Source organism: Poromitra crassiceps, assembly GCF_964638095.1.
Source record: "Poromitra crassiceps genome assembly, chromosome: 23".
NCBI classification, from domain to species: domain Eukaryota; kingdom Metazoa; phylum Chordata; class Actinopteri; order Beryciformes; family Melamphaidae; genus Poromitra; species Poromitra crassiceps.
The window spans coordinates 4,508,774-4,532,632 of NC_139639.1; the positions used below are offsets into that span (position 1 = coordinate 4,508,774).

The 23,859-nt window shown below is 45.5% G+C and overlaps 1 protein-coding gene across 1 annotated transcript in view; it reads left to right on the plus strand.

Moving 5' to 3' along the window:
- LOC310797443 (solute carrier family 22 member 23-like) overlaps positions 1-23,859 on the plus strand; it is a gene marked incomplete at its 5' end in the record, with an annotated part of 61,889 nt that overhangs the window by 19,904 nt on the left and 18,126 nt on the right. Inside the window, 3 exons of the mRNA XM_083659825.1 lie at positions 201-304; positions 1,036-1,190; positions 23,001-23,169. Of these exons, the coding sequence (XP_083515951.1) occupies positions 201-304; positions 1,036-1,190; positions 23,001-23,169 (428 nt within the window). The remainder of the gene's footprint in view (positions 1-200; positions 305-1,035; positions 1,191-23,000; positions 23,170-23,859) is intronic.

Consider the following 23,859-nt stretch of genomic DNA (forward strand, 5'->3'; position numbering starts at 1 on the left):
ACACTGACTCTTACATGTGTGTTGATGTGTCTCTGCAGTGGAGTCTGGTGTGTAACACTGACTCTTAGATGTGTGTTGATGTGTCTCTGCAGTGGAGTCTGGTGTGTAACACTGACTCTTACATGTGTGTTGATGTGTCTCTGCAGTGGAGTCTGGTGTGTAACACTGACTCTTACATGTGTGTTGATGTGTCTCTGCAGTGGAGTCTGGTGTGCGACTCGGCATGGAAGGTCCACATCGCAAAGTTCTCCCTCTTGGTTGGATCCATCTTCGGGTACCTGGTGTTCGGAGTCCTCGCTGACTGGTAAGACTGTACATTGAGTGTGCCTTTAATCCAACATACAAGTGATGGAACTTTGGTGCAAAGAGGGATAAGATACCTTAAAGGGGACCTATTATGCTAATTTACAGTTCTATATTTGATTATTATTTTATTCTGGGATTAAATAAATCCTTATTTATTTATTATTTATTTATTTTGTACTGTCTGAAACTCTCCATTTTAGCTTCTGTCTCTTTAGCTGACTGCAGAAACTGTGAAAAAGAGTGGAACACTAGCATCAAACAAATGTTAATATCTGAAAAACTATACTTGTGTATGTATATATATATATATATATATATATTATATATATTATATATATATATATATATTACATTGTGAGTGAGAGCAGAAGTAGCTGAATGGTTTGATTATAATGTGTAGTGTTAAATTTGCTTGAACTGTTACAGTTTTAAAATGTGTGAATTTAGTAAAAAAGTACAGCCTGTAAAGTCTGGTAGAGTGAATTGTGACATCACACACTCAAGGCTGGCTCCGTGGGATCCCATTGGTTTGAACAGTGCAGGGGGGCTGGAGCAATGACCATATAAGGCAATCGGGGTCCATCTGACATCCCGTCCTAGACCCGTGTTCCCGTTCCAACTCTCGTAACCTCTCGTTCTGCAGCGGTCAAAATCTTGGGATTTCTGTCACGGGGTTAACTTTGTTTTACAACGTCAAGAAGATGAATTTCTCCCTTACTCCCTCTGTAGGTTTGGCCGCCACCCAGTGCTGATCATCTCGGTGCTCTTCATGCTGGTCTTTGGGCTGACTGTGGCCTTCTCCGTCAACGTCCCCATGTTCAGCACCCTGCGCTTCTTCGAGGGCTTCTGCTTGGCAGGGATCACCTTGTCTCTCTACGTCCTCAGTAAGTCTTCAACCTCCACCCCACTGTCCCTGCACTCGCTGTCATGCCTTCATAAGCTTCTGGGTTGACCAACCTGGGTCTCCAATAATGATGCTGAAGTGTCCAGGATGTCTATAAACTAGGCCTCGCACGAAACCGAGACATTGGACTCCAGGTCCTTCAGGTACCTTCAGGTACTTCAGGTAGGTCGAGCACCTTGAAAGCTTGTTGTTGGTTTCTGGAGGATCCCTGCAGGTCAGAGAGCTGCTTCTCAGTCTTATGTACTAAACACAACAGCAAAGGCAAAGGCCACAGCAGCAATACAGGAAGTGCAGGTGTATTACACAGAACATTAGCAGACTGTGCTCATCTTAAAGGTAAGCCAGTTCGCGTTTGTTTTGGCCTCGGCTCCGTTTCCAGGAAGTAATAACAGCTCTTGCTGGTACGCAGCAAGTCCAGTGTTGTAACAGGCCAGTTCTCCTGAGTTCTCCCCCTTCAGCGGTGTCATCACTGACAACCAGACATCTCTGATCACAGGGGCTGTTTGACTTTAATTCTGAGGGAAGCATCCAACTGCAAGCTCTTAAAGAGAAGCAACTGTTGCAGTGACCTACTACTAACATTTATTAAACGGATTCGCCTCACTACAGAGCAGTTACTGGCACGGTGTGTCCTTGAAGTGAACTTGCTATCACGTTCATTCAGCTAAATTATTTGCATGGGATTTGGCTGATAGCGACACAGGCGAGTGGAGGAGGAGGTTTTGATAACCTTCACTGCTGCTGCAGTCTCACCCATCACTGCACTGTTAGTGTCCCATGCAGTTCATAATGTTCACGAAGACGAATTCCCCCCCTCTGTTGAGTTTGACCTTCTCTCTGTACGGCCGAGCCGTAACAGAGTGATAATCTAGCAGCAAACTGCGCGGGGGGGGGGGAACAGGGGGGGGGGAACAGGAGAGGGAACAGAACGGGAGAGAAGGGACTTTTGATGGCGTTTCCTGGTAATTGGCCTTCCAGTTGATGCACGTCCTGGTTCTTAGGATGGATGCTTAAAAGCCTCTTTGGCCGCAGTAATTGACCGGTGCAAAGAGGAGAAGAGGAGGGAGCGAGGGTGAGATGATGGAGGAGGAGGAGGAGGAGGGGGCCCCACCACCGTGTCTCCATGTCCTTGTCATTCTAATTTACTCCACAAAGTATTCCTCGACAAGCTTCGCCGCACTCCCAGAATAGAAGGAGCGCCGCTTTGTCCACTCCCAGGGCAACGGGAGAGAGGACTAAAGGCAGGCATGTTGTCCAAAGTCCGGCCCGGGGGCCAATTGTGGCCCCGCGGACAGATTTTAAGTGGCCCTCGGCTTGTCTCTCGAAATATACTATAATGTGGCCCTTCACACAGTATTGGTTAATCAAGCAAGTTCAATTTGCATTTTTTCCCCTTCACCTAACGATGACAGCAGCACTATCATACAGTTTGTAGACAAGCACCAGGTAGGAACAGCACATGCAGAACTAATGTTTTCAGATGGTAAACAAAGTACATTTGCATGTGTTTTTTTTATTTTATTTTTGTATAACCCATATGATGCGAGAAGCAGCTGGCCCCCCAGCACATGATCTAATCTGGCCCCCATTCTAAAAAAGTTTGGACACCCCTGAGTAAAGGGGTTGGATGGCACTGTACTGTAAGGTGCCTTATTGATTCAAAATTAACTTGGCATCAGCGTCCATTCTTTTCTCCTCATCAGGCTACAGTTTATGATTTCATAGATGATTGTACACTATGGACTTAGTAGTTCTTAGTATACATTTGTCTGTATTCTTTCATCGATCCGTATGAAGAATATGAGTCTGTGTAGAGTGGTAGCTTGTAGAAGTTCTGAATCTGTTGACATCTCTTTTTGAATCTAATGTCATTTGTATAGAGGCATGGGTCCTCCTGGTGGCTCCGGTGTAAATACAATGTGCTGGGTTTGAATCCGTCCCGGGACCTTCTCTAAATAAATAACCTTGTCTCTAAATAAATTAGAATTGAATAGGCATATTATTCATTAATAAAAACCCAAATTTTGTGTGTCTGAACAGCTGGTGGCAGCAGAGCAGTTGGGCATTTCGATGGTTGAAAGGGGAACAATATTTGAATTTATGAGTGCATTTGTCTCTGGGGGGCAGAGAGAGAGTGTAGCAGAAGTGCGCTCCAACGAAGACGCTACATCTGTTTGTTCTACCGAGAGCCAATTATTCTAGGTCAGACTTTGAAGCAAAGGATTATTATGCTGCCTTGTCTCTCCCCAGACCACCACGTCTCCCCTCTATGTCTTTCTCTTTCTCTTTCTCTTTCCGATTCACTTTGATCTTCTCTTCTTCTCTCCCCCACCCTCTTTCAATTTCAAATCTATCTCTCCGTCCTCCCTCTCTCTCACTCCCTCGTTCTTTACATCCCCATTCTCTTCATTGCATTCGCCTTCCTGCTAATTGCAGGGTAAATATGGATTCTTAAGGAGTGCCACTCTAAATCACTCGGCCTGCCAGGCCAGCTCCTCAGGTAACAGTCATAAAGCCCAACAGTCAAACATGGACCTGTCACGCAGTCAGCTTGAATACCTGTTCTCCCCCGCTGTTGTTAAGCAACACACACACACACCAAGTAGAAAGAAATCAGGTTTGACGCTCATTTATGAAGCAATAATATTAATTATATTTTTTTTTTTTACCACATTAGCTGTTTCCTTCAAGGTTCAAGGTTATCTTTATTATCATAACCATATAACCATCAGGCAAACAATAAGAAATAGACAACAAATGCAGTATAAAAATCACAGTCATTAATTAATTAATCACATTTATTATTATTATTTTGTGTTGTGTGAAATAACAAATTACAAACAAACTATAACAACAAGAGCAAAATAAGGAGTTACATAGAAGGTAGACAAGATGCACGTAGTGGACTGACAAACAGACAATTAGCGTTACAATGATGGCTATAATGGCATGAGAATAAACCGGGGGCGGAGCTTACAGGTAGATCAGGAAGTGGGGCAGAATCAGCAATACGATTATGTTAATGAAACATAATATGATCATAATAATATACTGTCGCTACTAGCATCATTATTATAACAAAACAGGAGAAAAGAGAATACAAAAGAATAATGGTGGCGGGTGTGTGTGCGTGCATGAGCGAGCGTGAGTGTGTGTGTCTATTGTCTTTTCACTGGTTTGTCTACCTACCAGGGCTGTAGATGGATATAAGTTATTCAGGAAGTAAAGCAGCAGTGAGTTTGGTGCGGTGGCTGGGATCAGCCAGGACCGACTGAACCTTCTTCCAAGTCCTAACCTTGCACAGATGAGGAAGGTCATTCAAGGTCGTGCCTGCAATGTTGCTGCACACTTTGACGAGAACCTGCTAATCTGTTTCTATTTTGGAGGGTAACAGACCTGAAGCCGCTGACAACGGAGAATGTGAGCACTGATTCAATAAAGCGGGAATAAAGCATTTTCATGAAGGTCCTGTCAACGTTAAAAGCTCCAAGCTTACGATAAAAGCACATGCGTGGGATGGGCTTTTTTCCATACACAGCGTCCAAATGAAGCTTGAAGCTTGTCATCCGTTATAGTGCCAAGATATTTACTGCTGCACAAACTCAACAGCCTGATCATTAGTCACCACGGGAGAGGGGACTAGAATTCTTTCTCAAATCTATCATCATCGGTTTTGGACACAGATGTCCAAGAAGGACAACTCGTACCACCAGTCCATGACATGTGGCTACTACAGCAGGGCCATGAGCAGGGTCACGGCGAGAGGATGCACCCCTGTGGAGATCCGGTGGAGATAAAAAGAACATCTGATATGAAATGCCATTAACCTTCACACGGTGCGACCTTTCAGTTAAGAAGTCCATCGGCCAATATATCAGACCAGGATCAATGTTGTGTATGCTCTCTTAACCTTTCTGCTCAAATGTGAGGCTGGAAACAACGAAAAGCTGAGGAGAAATCAATAAGAAAAAACTAGTCTTTGCACCCTCTAGGCATGCCAGAATCAGGTTTAATAGGCTATTGTCTATTCTAAGAACCCAATACCCTCGTGAAATTCAATCTTTCAATCAAAAACAAATGTTAAAATTTCTACTCTAGTCAGATTCCGCTATGAAAGGGGAAGCTATATACTGCTGCCCCTATTTCTGATTATGTGTTATGGCTACTGTTATGATATTGCCACCTCAACCTTTCTGTATTGACAAAACTCCACTAGTGCTGGTCGAAGTTGAGCTATATATCATTCAATAACAGAGGCACTATTGGACACAATCAATCGTTCTATTTCAACACATTCTCGTTGGGAATCCATTGTAGCCTTGAGATGTGGATTGACTGTTTCACCAGCCAACAGCAAAGTGTCAACTTACTGTTTCACATGAAAATGTCAATTAGTAAATGAGACCCTCTGGGACTTTCCCAAATCAGTTGCATTTACTTGCGTTTGCCTTGTGTTTACATCTACAGTATATAGCCTCAGATTCAATCCAGGGAACAGCTGTGAGTGCTGGTGGCAACTTGTCCTTGAGAATAGAGAGGCAAAGTGATCGCCTACTTCCTGCTTCAGCACTGTACCAGAGATTTTCATCCGCCATTTATTTTCCCATAGACATTTCGTAAAATGCTTTTAAAAAATAGTTTTACTTCGTCAAACCAAACGGTTCAGATATATTTAGAATTGAGAGAGACCATAGAACTACATTTTCATTTTTTACATTTTGGTCTGAGTGAAATGTTATGCGCTCTCTCCTGTTTCTAAATATATCTGAACCGTTTGGTTTGAACAAGTCAAACTATTTTTATAAGCATTTTACGAAATGTCTATGGGAAAATAAATGGCGGATGAAAATCTCTGGTACACCGCTGAAGCAGGAAGTAGGCGGTCTCTTTGCCTCTATGTCATTCCTTGTGACTGGCTCTGGGTAAGAGTGCGATCTGAAATGCACATGTAGATGTGATCCAGTTGAACTCTGCTGCTCGCTGTCATGTGACATTTCCTCATTTAACATCAGACGCATGTAAAGCCACATGACCTTCTTTTGTGGTTTGCTCGCGTCGACTCTGCCAAGAACGGGAAGTGGGTCTAAATCTCTGCGCTTCAGATGTGTTTGTGTTGGAGACATTAGACTAATCCCACATTCCCATCAGCCCGTTACAGTACCATGTGCAATTAAATCTCAGTGCTGCTATAATTGTTCTCACCCTGCTACTCAGGTGTGAAGAACGTCAACAATGTTGAGTTTTTTTTATTTTTTATATGTTGCTTGTAGCGCCAACATACAAATAAGCACATCTTCCTCAATTAGTTTCACATTTCAACGGAGGACGCATCATTTGAAAGCTTACAATCTGCACTTTCTTAATATAATAAAATAAAAATACATTGGCCTATTATCACCCAGAATACCAGTCCCTGTCACATATCTGGAAGGGTAGGCACTGTCCATTTCATGATCTTAATCTAGATCACCTGGTCACCGTCTGTCTCCTAAAGCCATAAGTCATACTCTGCCCCAACCCGCCATACTCTGCCCCAACCCGTCATACTCTGCCCTAACCTCTCATACTCTGCCCTAACCTCTCATACTCTGCCCTAACCCGTCATACTCTGCCCTAACCCGTCATACTCTGCCCTAACCCGTCATACTCTGCCCTAACCCGTCATACTCTGCCCTAACCTCTCATACTCTGCCCTAACCTCTCATACTCTGCCCTAACCCGTCATACTCTGCCCTAACCTGTCATACTCTGCCCTAACCTCTCATACTCTGCCCTAACCCGTCATACTCTGCCCTAACCTGTCATACTCTGCCCTAACCTCTCATACTCTGCCCTAACCCGTCATACTCTGCCCCAACCCGTCATACTCTGCCCTAACCCGTCATACTCTGCCCTAACCCGTCATACTCTGCCCTAACCCGTCATACTCTGCCCCAACCCGTCATACTCTGCCCTAACCTCTCATACTCTGCCCCAACCCGTCATACTCTGCCCTAACCTGTCATACTCTGCCCTAACCTCTCATACTCTGCCCTAACCCGTCATACTCTGCCCTAACCCGTCATACTCTGCCCCAACCCGTCATACTCTGCCCTAACCTCTCATACTCTGCCCTAACCCGTCATACTCTGCCCTAACCCGTCATACTCTGCCCTAACCCGTCATACTCTGCCCCAACCCGTCATACTCTGCCCTAACCCGTCATACTCTGCCCTAACCCGTCATACTCTGCCCTAACCCGTCATACTCTGCCCCAACCCGTCATACTCTGCCCTAACCCGTCATACTCTGCCCTAACCCGTCATACTCTGCCCTAACCCGTCATACTCTGCCCTAACCCGTCATACTCTGCCCTAACCCGTCATACTCTGCCCTAACCCGTCATACTCTGCCCTAACCCGTCATACTCTGCCCTAACCCGTCATACTCTGCCCTAACCCGTCATACTCTGCCCCAACCCGTCATACTCTGCCCTAACCCGTCATACTCTGCCCTAACCCGTCATACTCTGCCCTAACCCGTCATACTCTGCCCTAACCTCTCATACTCTGCCCTAACCTCTCATACTCTGCCCTAACCCGTCATACTCTGCCCTAACCCGTCATACTCTGCCCTAACCTCTCATACTCTGCCCCAACCCGTCATACTCTGCCCTAACCCGTCATACTCTGCCCTAACCTCTCATACTCTGCCCTAACCTCTCATACTCTGCCCTAACCCGTCATACTCTGCCCTAACCTCTCATACTCTGCCCTAACCTCTCATACTCTGCCCTAACCTCTCATACTCTGCCCTAACCTCTCATACTCTGCCCTAACCTCTCATACTCTGCCCTAACCTCTCATACTCTGCCCTAACCTCTCATACTCTGCGCTAACCTCTCATACTCTGCCCTAACCCGTCATACTCTGCCCTAACCCGTCATACTCTGCCCTAACCTCTCATACTCTGCCCTAACCCGTCATACTCTGCCCTAACCTCTCATACTCTGCCCTAACCCGTCATACTCTGCCCTAACCCGTCATACTCTGCCCTAACCTCTCATACTCTGCCCTAACCCGTCATACTCTGCCCTAACCCGTCATACTCTGCCCTAACCCGTCATACTCTGCCCTAACCCGTCATACTCTGCCCTAACCCGTCATACTCTGCCCTAACCCGTCATACTCTGCCCTAACCTCTCATACTCTGCGCTGGGCTGTGAGAACGGCAAGGATTTATGAGGAGCAATTTTCCACTATAGGGGGAGCGATGTGTGCACTGCCATTGTCCTTTCCGCTCAGATGGCCTGTCGGGTTCAGGCCCACCGCCGGGGCCAACATGGCTGATGTGAGGCGACACTTCATACGGCTCCTGATGCTAACCGCCACGCAGGGAGAGAGGAGGAGGAGGAGGAGGGAGAGGAGGAGGAGGAGGAGGGGGGGGAGGAGGAGGGGGAAGAGGAGGGGGAGGAGGAGGAGGAGGGAGAGGAGGAGGGGGAGGAGGAGGAGGAGGGAGAGGAGGAGGAGTGGAGAGGAGGAGGAGGAGGAGGAGGAGGAGTGGAGATGGGGGGGGGGACTTTTCAGACAAAGGCAGACAAAAGTATGTGGAGAAAAAAGAGTGGGCAGTAAGCTGGGGAGAAATGTTGAAAAGAGAAAGGACTTTTTCATCTCTGATTTAAGCTGCCATTATTATTTGATTTATTTTTAATTAACGGGCCGGCCAAGAAACTCAGGGGTTTACTGCCACTGCTGCTCAACATTCATCATGCATGCGTGTTTCAACAATGGGGAGACAGACAGACAGACAGACAGTGAGTCAGACAGCCAGACAGACAGACAGACAGACAGACAGTGAGGCAGACAGACAGACAGACAGACAGACAGACAGACAGTCAGTCAGTCAGTCAGACAGACAGACAGACAGTCTGACAGACATACAGACAGACAGACAGACAGACAGACAGACAGACAGACAGACAGTCAGACAGACATACAGACAGACAGACAGACAGTCAGACAGACAGACAGACAGTCAGTAAACCCCTGTTCCGGGTGCTGCAGCTGCAGCAGTCTGGGTTCCGGCTTAACTAGGCTTGCCTAGTCTTGTTTATTTGACTTTTACATGACCTCAAAATCAACCATTGTTGTTCCTGGTTAGGAAACTATTTTCCAACTTGCATCAACAAACGTAAATCAGTGTCTATCAGGCATAAATCCGTGATAATGATATTTGCAGGGGACTTTCTAAACTTAGCTTTTATTGTAAAACCAAATGGGTTCAGGTTCAGATGATCATAGAGCACAATTAATCAGACAATAAATGTCACTGATCATGACTTGAAATAGCACTTTACCCCCAGATCATGCCCTGCTGCACAGTGCACACATGGCACCGTCCAAGTCAAATGACTTACTTAGTTACTTAATAACTATAGTAGTAAAGTATTGACTTCAATAGGCTTAATTGATGTTAATAACTGTGTAATGTGGATATATTGTAACTGTAAATCGTTGTGAACATCAGTGAGATACCTATGTCACAGCTGTTTGATGTTTGATGTCCTACAGATCAAATTGTTTCTGTTCTGTGTGTATACATTTCTGATCCTGGACTTTCAGGGTCACAGCCCAGAAACTCAAAAAACACATGGACACACATGGACAAATATAAAACACACACACGCGCACACACACACACACACACACACACACACACACACACACACACACACACACACACACACACGTACAAACACAAACAAACTATAGTGTTTGTGGCTTTCGTCTGGCCTTCCAGTCAGGATTTTGCTAATGACCTTGACCATCGCTATAGAGGAGCTGGGAATGGTATGCACTTCCAGAGATGAGGTGTGTGTGTGCGTGTGCATGTGCGTGTGCGTGCGCATGTTTGTGTGTGAGCGCGTGCGTGTTTGCGTTCTCATTGTCGGAATGTGGTACCCTGGCTCGGAATGTGGTGTAACATGATACAATTAGCATGTGTAAGTGAAGTGTTGCTGTGTTTTAAGGCCTAAGCCCTCTTATGTAACCAGACCAGAGTAATAGGTCATCTCATGCTTTGATCTATGTTGGTGATCTATGGAACGGATAGCAAAGCCCATCTAGATAGTCATCTGATGCAGCGCAGCTATTTATACCCCAAGGCAGTGTTTGTGCGCGTGTGTGTGCGTGTGCGCGCGTTTGTGTTAGCATTTTTAGCACTGTAGCATCACACAAAGCTCTAGTCTAGTGGTTATAGCTGAGGGTGCTGCTAGCTAGTCCGTTTTTCAGTACGCTGATACACACTCACACACCAGAGATGCTCTGTATTTGACGGGCAAGTCTAAGTCAAGTCTCAAGTCTTTTGTCACAAGTCCAAGTCAAGTCTCAAGTCTCATATGAATGAGTGTTCTATCATCTGCTGGATGCCATCCGGTCTGCTTAGAACACTGCAGAGCTAAAACTAAGGAATTCAAAGCATGTATGTATTATCCTCACTCCTTATCTATTAGAATACAAGAGCAGCAACGATTAGAGATGACATCAGTAAACATGTCCTTAATGTTAATGCACCAAAAAAATTTAAATCAAAAATAAAGATTGTTCACAAGTCCAAGTCAAGTCTCAAGTCTTTGAGGACGAGTCTCAAGTCAAGTCTGAAGTCACTGTGTGTGTGACTTAAGTGCGACTCAAGTCCAACTCCAAGTCCCCATTTCTGACACACACACACACACACACACACACACACACACACACACCTCTGTACCCCCCGCACACAGATAAACACACACAGCACATTAGCTAGCTGAGTCATGCTAGCTGGCGTGTGTTTGTGTGAGATTGTTGAGATAGTCATAGAGACGAGGTTATTGTGTTGTGGAGCTCTCTCTGTATTTACGCGTGTTGCCTCATGCATTAGTATCAGCTACCTGGGGGGGGGGGTGAGAATGGCTTAGCGTTTCCAAGACAGAGAAGCGATTATATTCTGACTTCTCCCCGTGGGGAAGTTATTATTTACACCAAATGTCACTGTAGCAGTCACACTACTCCAGAGGTCAGGTTGTAATAACAACAGCGGTGAAAGTACAACACATCGCCTGATACTAATAACTGCATGCTGAAATACCTTTGGGATATATATATTCTGGCAAAGAGTGAGAGTAGGGATGGAACAATATGAAGTTTCACAGTACGGTACAGTACGGTGTCTACCAAAATATCACAGTGTTACGTTGTTTCACTATATTGATTTTTTTTTTATTGATCGACAAAACAAACCTGTATTTTGCTTTGGAAGAAAAAGATTGCTTTATTGAACTGAAACCGAAACTAATATGAGAATGTTTACATTCGTCTAGCCTCTTCCGTTATGTTTCTTAAACGCAACGGGTTAATGCAGGTGTTAGAGAGAATGTTGCCGAGTGAAATGTGAATTTTGAAGTGTACGAGAATGAGAAAAGTCCCTAATATGTAGGTGACAGTATACAAAGTACAGTAGGCTACTTGGGTTCTTTCCACCTCTGAATCACACGAGGCCTACTTACAGTATACCTGTTGTGAGTGTGTGTGATATGTGTCTTCTAAAGAGAGGCAAAAGAGACAGATAGAGAGAGGTCTAGAGAGAGATAGACAGACAGAGAGAGAGACAGAGACAGACAGAAACTGAGAGACAGAGAGAGACAGAAACTGAGAGACAGACAGACGGAGACAGACTGAGAGAGACTGAGAGACAGAGACAGACAGAAACTGAGAGATAAACAGAGATGGACAGAAACTGACAGAGAGAGACAAACTAGGAGACAGACAGAGAGAGACAAGACAAGTTTATTTGCATACCTACCTGCCAACACTCCTGATTTCCACCGGACGGGAGTCTCCCTGTTTTTAACCCTTTCTGTTTTTAACCCTTTCTCTCGCTGTGCTTCTGCAATTTATCACATGAACCTCCTGATTTCATAGTGATACAAATCAAACAGGTGTTTGTCAGTGTAGCTAGCAGACATGTTGATAGCTTTACTGTCTGTCGGAGGCTGTAGCGTGTAGCGCGGGCTCAGTTTTACAGGTAGAGGGAAGTTTCTGCGATCATATGAAACTAGATGACCGGAGTACCAAGTACCATGTCGTGCTAGCTTTACATCAAACATTAAGAGCATCGAGACAAAGTGAAAAATATAACCTATCAAAGAACAAGCAAAATGCATTAGAGGGAGAGAGAGGCAAATACTAGACAGAGAGAGAGAGAGAGAGAGAGAGAGAGAGGCAGATACTAGACAGAGAGAGAGAGAGAGAGAGAGGGAGAGAGGGAGAGAGAGAGAGAGGCAGATACTAGAGAGAGAGAGACAGAGACAGAGAGGGAGAGAGAGGCAGATACTAGACAGAGAGAGAGAGACAGAGAGAGGGAGAGAGAGAGAGAGGCAGATACTAGAGAGAGAGAGAGAGACAGAGAGAGGGAGAGAGAGAGGCAGATACTAGAGAGAGAGAGAGAGACAGAGACAGAGAGGGAGAGAGAAGCAGATACTAGACAGAGAGACACAGACAGGAAGAGTGTGTGTGTGTGTGTGTGTGTGTGTGTGTGTGTGTGTGTGTGTGTGTGACAGACTACCGTATATGTTTCTGTCATGCAGTCCCTACTCGTGCATCACAAAGAACATCTCTCTCAATAACCTTTGACACACATTCACAATGAGTGGCCAGTGACTCTGTGCTGCGAGTGTGATGATCCAGAGGAGCCAGTGTCTGTGCTGTGAGTGTGATGCTCCAGTGACTCTGTGCTGTGAGTGTGAGGATCCAGTGTCTGTGCTGTGAGTGTGATGATCCAGTGTCTGTGCTGTGAGTGTGATGATCCAGAGGAGCCAGTGTCTGTGCTGTGAGTGTGAGGATCCAGTGACTCTGTGCTGTGAGTGTGAGGATCCAGTGTCTGTGCTGTGAGTGTGATGATCCAGAGGAAAAACATGTTATTGCCGATGAAAGATGCTGCCTGACACGCTCACACTAAGTTCTTTGGGGAAATCACTGCCTCACAGTTGTTGTTGGTGTTTAACTTATTGATATTCTCTATGTTGCTTTGTTTTGAAGAACATAGAGACATTTGTCACAGTGACAGGATGTGTTTCTGGGACACTGCTTTAGTAGAACATTAGTAGGTAGGTACTGTGTGGGGCTGGGCAATATAGCGATATTATATCATCATCATGATTCAAGATCAATCAGTAAGTAATCAGATTACAAACAAGGAATCATCAAGATGAGACTAGATATGATCTTAGATGTTCTTAGACCGTAAGTCTACAGTATCTGTTGTCTTTTCCTGCTTTCAAAGGCTGCAGTACAGTCAAGTCAACTGATGTCATTTTATGAACTTACCAGGATGTTCTATCCGTTATTTGCCTTGACCCACTTAGTCATTATATCCACATTACTGATTATTTATCAGAAGTCTTGTTGTGTAAATATTTTGTGAAAGAGTCAGGACAGGACAGCCTGTGTTTGCATTTGATTTTCATCACAGTCTTGCTCATAAAAGTGCTTATGACCGCTCACATGTGGCTTTGACTTACAACTGATTTTTCTTTTCTTTTTTTACAATATTTTTATTCAGTTTCACATTTTTCTCCCCACATATATTACACATACAGACAGACAATAGTAATCAAATTCACATACTACATAATTATATTAAGAAGACAAAACTAAACTAAGCAAAACAATAATAAATAAAACAAAATGAAACAGACAAAAAAAAAAAAAAAAATGCACATCAACGAGCTAGAAATGATATCAGAGGGTCCCATACCCTCTCAAAATCTTCTGCCCTTCCTCTACTGATATAAGTCAGGCGTTCTAGCGCCATACAGGCTGCCATCTCCCTCTTCCAAACTTGTATTGATGGTATTTCCATTTTTTTCCAGGACAGAGCTATCATCCTCCTGGCCTGCAGGAGTCCAAAATCTATCAAAGTCCTCTGCTTTGAGTTACCAATAAAATTAACTGGAAAAATACCTAAAACACATAATTTTGCTTGACTTGGGACCTCAACTTCAACAATTTCTGTTATCGTCTGAACAACACTCTCCCAGTATTTTTGTAGCTTCGGACAGTCCCACACACAATGAAATAGAGTAACCTTTCCAACAAAGCATTTACTACAGGTATCAGGAATATTAGGGGACCAACGATTCAGTGTAACAGGGGTGATATAAGTTCTCATCAGCCACTTATATTGTAGAATACAACTGAACATTTAGCCTGCTTTGTAGAAAATATAAGTATATATATCGTGTATCACCATTCAGCCTCAAAATACTGAGATGTGATTTTTGGTCCTTATCTCCCCAGCACTAGTGCTGTATTGTGAGCTTTCCCAATGAAAATCACGTTTTGTTTGTTTTTTGGTTCTTAATTTATATGAGCATTTTCCATGGCAGATAAAGTTGATGAACAGTCAATTAAAAGAACCTTTTCTCCACCATAAAACAAACATGACATTGCCTGGTGACACGATAAGGCGATCTTCTATAGTGGTGATGGCTCACTCTTTGTTTGTTCAAGAGCCTATTTAGAAAGCCATTAACAATACATATACCAATATTAATAAGCTCATCATATAATAACAGCTTTTAGTTCTTATAACAGCCGTATCATGATGACACGCCCCGCTGCTCACTAGACTGTATTGATTGTGGGGTAGTGTGTGCTCTCCCTCCCTTTGTCCATAACACTCCTGGATTAGTAATGTTGGAGAAGAGTCCACACAGAGGTAGCCTGCATTTCACCTGAATCATACTGTAGGTACGGGACTGGGGGAGGTAGTGTACCATTTTTGCAGTGCTCTATTTTAGTGCAGCACGATTAATCGAATCGCAATCGCAATGTCAGCACGTGCGATTACATAACCAGTTTATATTTATATTTTTGAGACAGGCAAATGTCTCAAACACATCACAATAGTTCTGACCAAATACCTCTATCATTTTTTATTTCATTTTTTTTTAGCAGGGGGGTTCCCAGGGGAGCACAGGGAGAACATGCAAACTCCACACAGAAAGGCCCTTTTTGACGGGCTGTAGGCACTGAGGACATGCAAATGGTGGCACACCCTCAATCAGCACCCCAGGCGGGATTTGAACCCAGGACCTTCTTGCTGTGAGGCGACAGCACTACCACTGCGTGCCCCTCGACATCGATATTGCGACAATATTGGTGCTTTTACAAAAATATTTGCGCAATGAGATTTTTAATAAGTAATCATCAGGAAAGGGGATATAATGACTATAAGTGGGTAAAGGGAAATAATACAACGGTTAGTTTGGTCAGTTCAGAAAATTAACACCACTTCACTGTAATGCAGCCAACCATGAAAAGACACTCATGCCATATCACTCATAACACTCATGCCATATCACGGCATCCAAAATCTAAGATGATATGTAGTCTCATATCACATTGACGATATGGATATAATATGTGGCCTGGTCCTCAGACCCTCTCCACTGTTCTGTGGTCCAGCAGGATCTGACCCTCCTCTTATTACCACAGGCATGAATCTGTGTGCACGATGAGATGAGCGGGCGAGTGAGGGATCAGCAGAGAGGAAGTTGTGTGTGTAACGTCCTTGTTGTGTGACAATGGCTTCCTTTGTGTGCACGTCAGATTCCTTTTTTGTACAGTCTGTCAGGCCAGGTTGTTGTGTTGTGCCTGTGTGTCTCATTATCCGTCTGTTTTTAAATGGATTGTTTGGGTACATGCCTGATGGCTATCTTCTCTGTCTGCTCTGCGCACTTGAGTAGCACATGTGAGATACTGTCTCAGTCTGAACCCGAGAGAAAAGCTTTTCATTTCCTATCGCATGGCTATGGCTCCCTGAGGAGAGGCAGTCAGCACTGCCTCACACAGCTGAGGAGAGGCAGTCAGCGCCGCCTCGCACAGCTGCAGGGAAATATTGCAGTCGGATCAGAACTCGGATCAGAACCGGGCATTAGGAAAGGAGACCCGGGCTTTGTGAAATGAAAATGGAAAGACATCTCATTCTGGATCTTAAGCCTACAAGCGTTCCAGTCGACTCTTCGATGAGATCTATACCTATCCACCTTATTTCTAGCGGCCATGATGCCTATGCGTTTTTCTTCCGGTGTGATCCTCCCAGCCTTGTTGCTGACAGCTTGACACCCGTCTGGGCGAACGGAGCAAATCACTAATCGGGTCCAGCTTGGCAGAAATCTCGTCGATAAATATCCCTTTAAGAGCGCAGTGCGCAGCCTACTGTGGCTAATGTTAGCGGCTATGTTACATGGCAGTAAAACGCCACTAAATGACAAAAAGTGATTTAACTTTTAACCATTTCGAGTAACACTGTTTCCGTACGGACCCCCAGCGTTGGTTAGTTGTTTATAACGTGACTATATTTATAACTTTTATAACGTACCGGTACTCCAGTTTCCGGTTTATAATTCGGCTCTGCAGCCAAAGAGTATAACAAAGGAAATTGCAAGCTGCAACAATAAGTCACGTTAAACCGGAACTTGTACCCACAATTATTTGTACAGTGCGGCATTAAAAAATAAGGTGGATAGAGTAACGCAGGGATGACGTGTTTTTGTAGGCTGCCTTACCCAGAAGTCCCTGCACTGCTGGTTCCTAGGGGGAAAAGGCAATGGGATTTTTTTGTACGGGAATTTCGGTTAAATGCGTGAAATAAGGCACGCCTTTTAATTCACGTCCCACCCTCAATTCACCCATTTTGTGTCTAAAAGGCAGGAAGTAACACAGGTGCATTAATTAGAACATGAATGCGGGTTTCCAACTTCCAATCCATTTGGTGATCCAGTGCTGGTTACTGTTTTGCTTGCACCTGTGTTACTTCCTTTTCGACACAAAAGAAAAAAAAGAAAAAAAGGCTAATTGCAGCATCACTGGTTCTAATTAGAGAGAGACACAGTGGAACATAGTAGATTATAATTAAACGTTTTCAACCAGAGGAAGCCGTTTTCCCTGTGCTCCACGGCTTGAGCGCTCGTCGTCCTGTTCATCCCTGGCCTCGGTCCTCTCCTGCCCCTCTAGTCGTCCTGATCATCCCTGGCCTCGGTCCTCTCCTGCCCCTCTAGTCGTCCTGATCATCCCTGGCCTCGGTCCTCTCCTCCCCCTCTAGTCGTCCTGTTCATCCCTGGCCTCGGTCCTCTCCTCCCCCTCTAGTCGTCCTGTTCATCCCTGGCCTCGGTCCTCTCCTCCCCCTCTAGTCGTCCTGATCATCCCTGGCCTCGGTCCTCTCCTCCCCCTCTAGTCGTCCTGATCATCCCTGGCCTCGGTCCTCTCCTCCCCCTCTAGTCGTCCTGATCATCCCTGGCCTCGGTCCTCTCCTGCCCCTCTAGTCGTCCTGATCATCCCTGGCCTCGGTCCTCTCCTCCCCCTCTAGTCGTCCTGATCATCCCTGGCCTCGGTCCTCTCCTCCCCCTCTAGTCGTCCTGATCATCCCTGGCCTCGGTCCTCTCCTCCCCCTCTAGTCGTCCCTGGCCTCGGTCCTCTCCTCCCCCTCTAGTCGTCCCGTTCATCCCTGGCCTCGGTCCTCTCCTCCCCCTCTAGTCGTCCTGATCATCCCTGGCCTCGGTCCTCTCCTCCCCCTCTAGTCGTCCTGATCATCCCTGGCCTCGGTCCTCTCCTCCCCCTCTAGTCATCCTGATCATCCCTGGCCTCGGTCCTCTCCTCCCCCTCTAGTCGTCCCTGGCCTCGGCCCTCTCCTCCCCCTCTAGTCGTCCCTGGCCTCGGTCCTCTCCTCCCCCTCTAGTCGTCCTGATCATCCCTGGCCTCGGTCCTCTCCTCCCCCTCTAGTCGTCCCTGGCCTCGGTCCTCTCCTCCCCCTCTAGTCGTCCCCTGATAAATGGGTTAAGGTGCTTGTTCTTTCCCTCTGCGCAGGGTTAAAGTTCCCCTCTTGGTTGCTCAGCAAACTTCCTCCTTATCTCCCTATCCTCCTCAAGACAACATGTGTAGCCTACATCTGTGCTTCCCCCGCCTTAGTTCCAGCCATGACCTACTTCCCCATTAGAAGTGAAAGCACAAGATGACCTGACTAGGTTCTGCTTTGGCCCCAGGGTGGTGGAGATCAACTGGTCAGCATGTTTTATTTGTGAGAGAGAGAGAGACATTTTATGACGTAACCAGATGCTATCTCCCCTCCACAAATACCTGGAGTGAAGTCCAGTGTTTGGCCAAATCAGCAGGAACAACCTTTGCACTTTTTTTCTTCTCTGTCCTCTGATAATGAGAGAAAAATGGAACAAAATAGCATTTCTGCCGAAATATTTGCTCAGTCTCATGAATCTGTTTGAGTTGATGAAGCCTGTTCATCGTAAATCGGTGTGTTTGTGTAAGACTGAACGCTGTTCATCAGTCACTGTATTCCCATTGGGGGCGGCTACTGTCGAGCTGATTGCTTGCTTTTGTGCTGATCTTTGCCTCTGTGTGTTGAGAGCACACACACACCCACACGTCACACACACACACACACACACACACACACACACACACACACACACACACACACACGTCACACACACATGCTCACACAAAGTCAAACATTGTCAAACGGCGGAGAGAATTCTCCCCCGACAGCGTTTTACATACAGTTTAGATTGTCGAGAATCTCAGGCCACTTAAGTGTAGATCGAAGGAGCGGCGCCTGAGGCTATTTGGCCATCTTTGCTGTTTAAAGATAAGGGCTTGATCAATGGGTATGACCTCACTCACCTTAGTCTATAACCCCCTCTTTGTAGAAGGAAGACCTCCCACTCCCAGCATGGCCCCAGAGCACAGACTCAGCGAGTGAGTGTGAGTGTGACACACAAACCCAATGGCCAGGATCATGGCATGGGGCCATGAGGAGCTCATGTGACCAGTAGAGGTCATGGCATTAGCTGCTGGGTGCAGGGAATGGCCCCACTGACGGCCCCTAGTGATCATCACCCCAGTCCTTTCACTGTAAAACAAGAGCGAGGCAAAGTGACCGCCCACTTCCTGCTTCAGCACTGTACCAGAGATTTTCATCCGCCATTTATTTTCCCATAGACATTTCGTAAAATGCTTATAAAAATTGTTTTACTTGGTCAAACCAAACGGTTCAGATATACTTAGAAACAGGAGAGACCGCATAACATTTCACTGGGACCAATACGTTAAAAAAAATTGCGGATTTAAAGAAAATATTTTTCCGATGTCGTTTTTTGCGTTTTGGTCTGAGTGAAATGTTCTATGGTCTCTCCCGATTGTAAATATAGCTGAACCGTTTGGTTTGACCAAGTATAACTCTTTTTATAAGCATTTTACGAAATGTCTATGGGAAAATAAATTGCGGAAGAAAATCTCTGGTACAGTGCTGAAGCAGGAAGTGATGTTCACTTTGCCTCTCTATTACATTACATTACATTGAACACTGTGTACTTGACACAAGGCTATAGTGAACGGCTGTGGACTCACAGGACTGAGGGTGTGAATCGCATATTACGCTGGTTTTTGCCGAAGTCAGCGAACCAGGCAAAGCTCCTTTGGGGGATTAACGTAACTATTAATTGGCTATTGGCTCATTCTTTTGATTATGTCATTTTCTTATCCAATCAATGTGCACGTGACCAAATGTCTTTAAGGTCACTTTGTTTCCCACGTCACTTTTTCGTTAACGTGTATGTTTGTGCCACCGCTCTCGTCACCCGGGGTCTGCGGGTTAGCGTCTTGGGCGAGTGCCTCAGCTTAGTTGGGGTGAGATTTGTGTCAGTGGGACCCAGGCGGTTGGAGCAGGCCGTTGGAGGCAGGCGGTTGGAGCAGGCCGTTGGAGGCAGGCGGTTGTGGGAATGCTGATCTAGTGGGATGTGTGGGATTAGGGTCAGCAGGGGTAAGGAGCTCAGCAGAGGAGAGGAGGTCCTCCCCTGCTTTCCACAAACCTCTGCTCTTTATTCTGCCACGCCATCTACAGAGCATGTCACAGATAATATCTGTGACATGCTCTGTAGATGGATTATGTATGTCCATATGGTGGTGTGTGTACACTGCTTACTGAAGTCGTGGAAGCTGTGAGTGTGTCTTGTTATTAGGGCTGGCCCTACTGCAACGATTAATCGATTAGTCGACCGACAGAAAATTAATCGACAACTATTTTGATAATCGATGAATCGGTTTGAGTACAATTTTAAGAGAAAAGGTCTAAATTCTCTGATTCCAGCTTATTAAATGTGAATACTTTCTGGTTTCTTTACTCCTGTATGACAGTAAACTGATATTATCTTTGAGTTGTGGACAAAACAAGACATTTGAGGGCGTCATCTTGGGCTTTGGGAAACACTGATCGTCATTTGCCACCATTTTCAGACATTTTATAGACCAAACAACTAATTGATTAATGGAGAAAATAATCGACAGATTAATAGATTATGAAAATAATTGTTAGTTGCAACCCTACACCTGCCTCTTATGGCCTGCTCTGCCCACAATCTTCAGTTATTTAAAATAAATTGGATAATTGGCTAAGCTAAGCTAGCTACTATCCTCACACATTTTGTACTTTGTAGCCCACTCAGGTGTCACGGTGTTCCTCTCTGCCAAAACATTTCTTCACTGTCCACTTGTTCTGACCAGCCCCACTGCTACTGACGTCCCCGTGGTCCTCACACCAGTCCAACAAATAGCTGCATATTGGGGTCCAGCCCTACTTGTTGTGTCTGTGTCTGTCTCAGTATTCTACTTGTTGTGTCTGACTGTCTCAGTATTCTACTTGTTGTGTATGTGTCTGTCTCAGTATTCTGCTTGTTGTGTCTGTGTCTGTCTCAGTATTCTGTCGCAGATCATTACAGTACATACTCCGGGGTCACAGTACAGTGCACATGACATCTGAAACAAGAATCCAAATCCCGTGGGGGACCATATAACCAGTGAACCATGCCTCTTCCTCGGTTCCCAGCAGCAGCACAGAGAAGGAGACTTGAGGGTTAGTTAGCGGGGAACTCAGCAGGTCCTCCCTGCACCCGTCACCCTGCTCTCCGCTCATTGCCTTTGTCATTCCAGCTGCGACAAGTGTCTGTGAACAGAGAGCATTATTCATGTCCTCAGGAGGGGGGCAAGTCCTCATTGAAATTCCTGAGGCTTCTCCTCCAGGAATGAAGCCGGGAACCGCCGAGCACCCACTGTATTATGCTGTGTGCACCCTGTCACCTTCAAAGGTCCATCTGGAGAGACTGGTCCGGAATGCCGGGGCAGCAGAGAAAAGAGCAGCGATGTGGAGAAAACAACAACAAATAGAACGAGACATGTGAGATGAAGTGATGAATGGATGAAGATAAGTGTGAGGCACTATGAGAATATAGCAGTGTTACAGTATTCTTCACTTTGTGCGGTTTGACGCCGCGAGGAGGCCACACTCACTGCTGCTGCTGCAGTCTCTAAAGGATGTGAAGTGTCTCTGGGTGCTGCTGTCAGCGTGGTGCGCATGCTAATGAGGCGCTGAATGAATCAGTGCCATTCTGGTCGAGGAGGAACGGGTACAAGGAACCTCTTTCTAGTTCAGTCTCACAGCAAGGCTACTGTCTCGGTGCGCACAGAACAACAACTGTCGATGGCTGGTGGTTCTTTTGAGTGATTTACTTCCTCTATTAATATATTGATACATTGTTGATATGTCTTCAATTAAATGTTCAGCAAGTGGCTACATCTGTGCCATTAGCTGAAGAGGCTATTATGGCTTCGACTGCTACTATAGACTGTTTTCACCAGCTGCAACCCCACAGCACTTCCTCTTTCTCAGCTTCTTCTTCTGTGTTTTATGGCAGTTGGCATCCTTAAATGTTTCACTACCGCCACCTGAATTGTATCAGCTTCACAGTGCTAACTATTTTACAGTGTCCACTTTCTCAGCTGTTCAGGGGAAAACACTGACATAGCCTACTTCTATTTCTAACTTTTGCTATACGTTTAAATGTAAATATAGGCCTATGCGTGCAATAACGTACTGATAGTCTGCTTACTCTGTAACATGTAGCTTTTATTAGCCTCTCAGGCTAGCTCCGGACCAGACAACAACGCTTCCTACTACCCAGCGTGTGCACGTCTTTCCGACAGGGGTGGTTGTTATGGCAACTATCATCAACAACAACAACTACTAACTACTACAAGACATAAAGACCGAAATAGGCTACCTTGTTACTGTGTCTGTCGGAGACAAGGCCTAACGCTAACATTTAATATGAGCCGAATATCAGCCTGCGCTCAGCTATGTATACAGGAAGGAATTAGTAAACCGGATATTCAGGTGGGTTGTTGTGACGGTTGTTATTGTTGTCAAGTTAAAACCGTCTATAGTTGGATACCTTAAGTGGGGAAGTCTTATTGGCTTATTCTGGTGCTTAAAAAAGTGGCAGCATTAATAGTAGTCATACTGCTGTATGTTTGCCTGGTATTACCTCCACATTGCATCAGACCATCACTGCTGTCAGGCTCCGTGTTCTGGCCTGTCTGCCGTACCCAGCCAGCGGTAGCAGCGGCTACCCAGCCAGCGGTAGCAGCGGTAGCATGTTTGTGTGGTTGATTCATTAGTGGCCTGTTTCTGTCAGCATCAAGAAAGAACAGATAATAATTCTACATCCAATGTTCTGCTTACATCTGTACTTCCAGTGTCACTTAACCAAGAAAACATGTCTTCCGCTCCATTCAAAAATCACACTGGCTTTTAGCTCTTAATGAGCATCTTGTTGTCACAGGTAGTAATAAATAGCCATTGCAGAAAACGCTTAATGACACGTTTCTCTGCGTCTCCTCCGTCCCCTCTCTCTTCTCTCTGCCAGGGATCGAGCTGTGTCTGCCACGATGGCGTTTCTCCATGACCATGGTGGCCAGCTTCGTGGTGCTGGGCGGTCAGCTGCTGCTGCCCGGGGTGGCCTACCTCTGCCGTGACTGGCAGGTCCTCCAGGCTGTCATCATCTGCCCACTCCTGCTTATGCTGTCCTACATCTGGTAAGAGAAACACCCTGCTGCTGCACCTGACCTGGCCACACACATGCTTTATGTTGCTCCCCATTATTCTGTTTAAGGCTGGGCAATATGTTGATATTATATCGATATTGTGATATGAGACTAGGTATTGTCTTTGGATATCGTAATATCGTGATATGGTCTTTTCCAGGTTTTAAAGGCTGCCCGTAAAGTAAAATATTTTTTCTGAACTTATCAGACTGTTCTAGCTGTTCTATTATTTGCCTTTACCAACGTAGTCATTATATCCACATTAGACATTACCGATGATTATTTATCAAAAATCTCATTGTGGAAATATTTTGTGAAAGCACCAATGGTCATCCCTACAATATTGTTGCCGTATCGATATCGAGGTATTTGGTCAAAAATATTGTGATATTCGATTTTGTCCATATCGCCCCAGCACTGATTCTGTTTGAAGGTGACAAGCTGCGGCGGCTTGTAACCTTGGTCCAAATGAAACCTTGGAGATGCTCTCACAGATTTTATAGTTGGCATAGAGCGAGGAGGAGGAGGAGGAGGAGGAGGAGGAGGAGGAGGAGGAGGAACCTTTGAGATGCCTTCACAGGTTTTATAGGTGGCATAGAGCGAGGAGGAGGAGGAGGAGGAACCTTTGAGATGCCTTCACAGGTTTTATAGGTGGCATAGAGTGAGGAGGAGGAGAAGGTC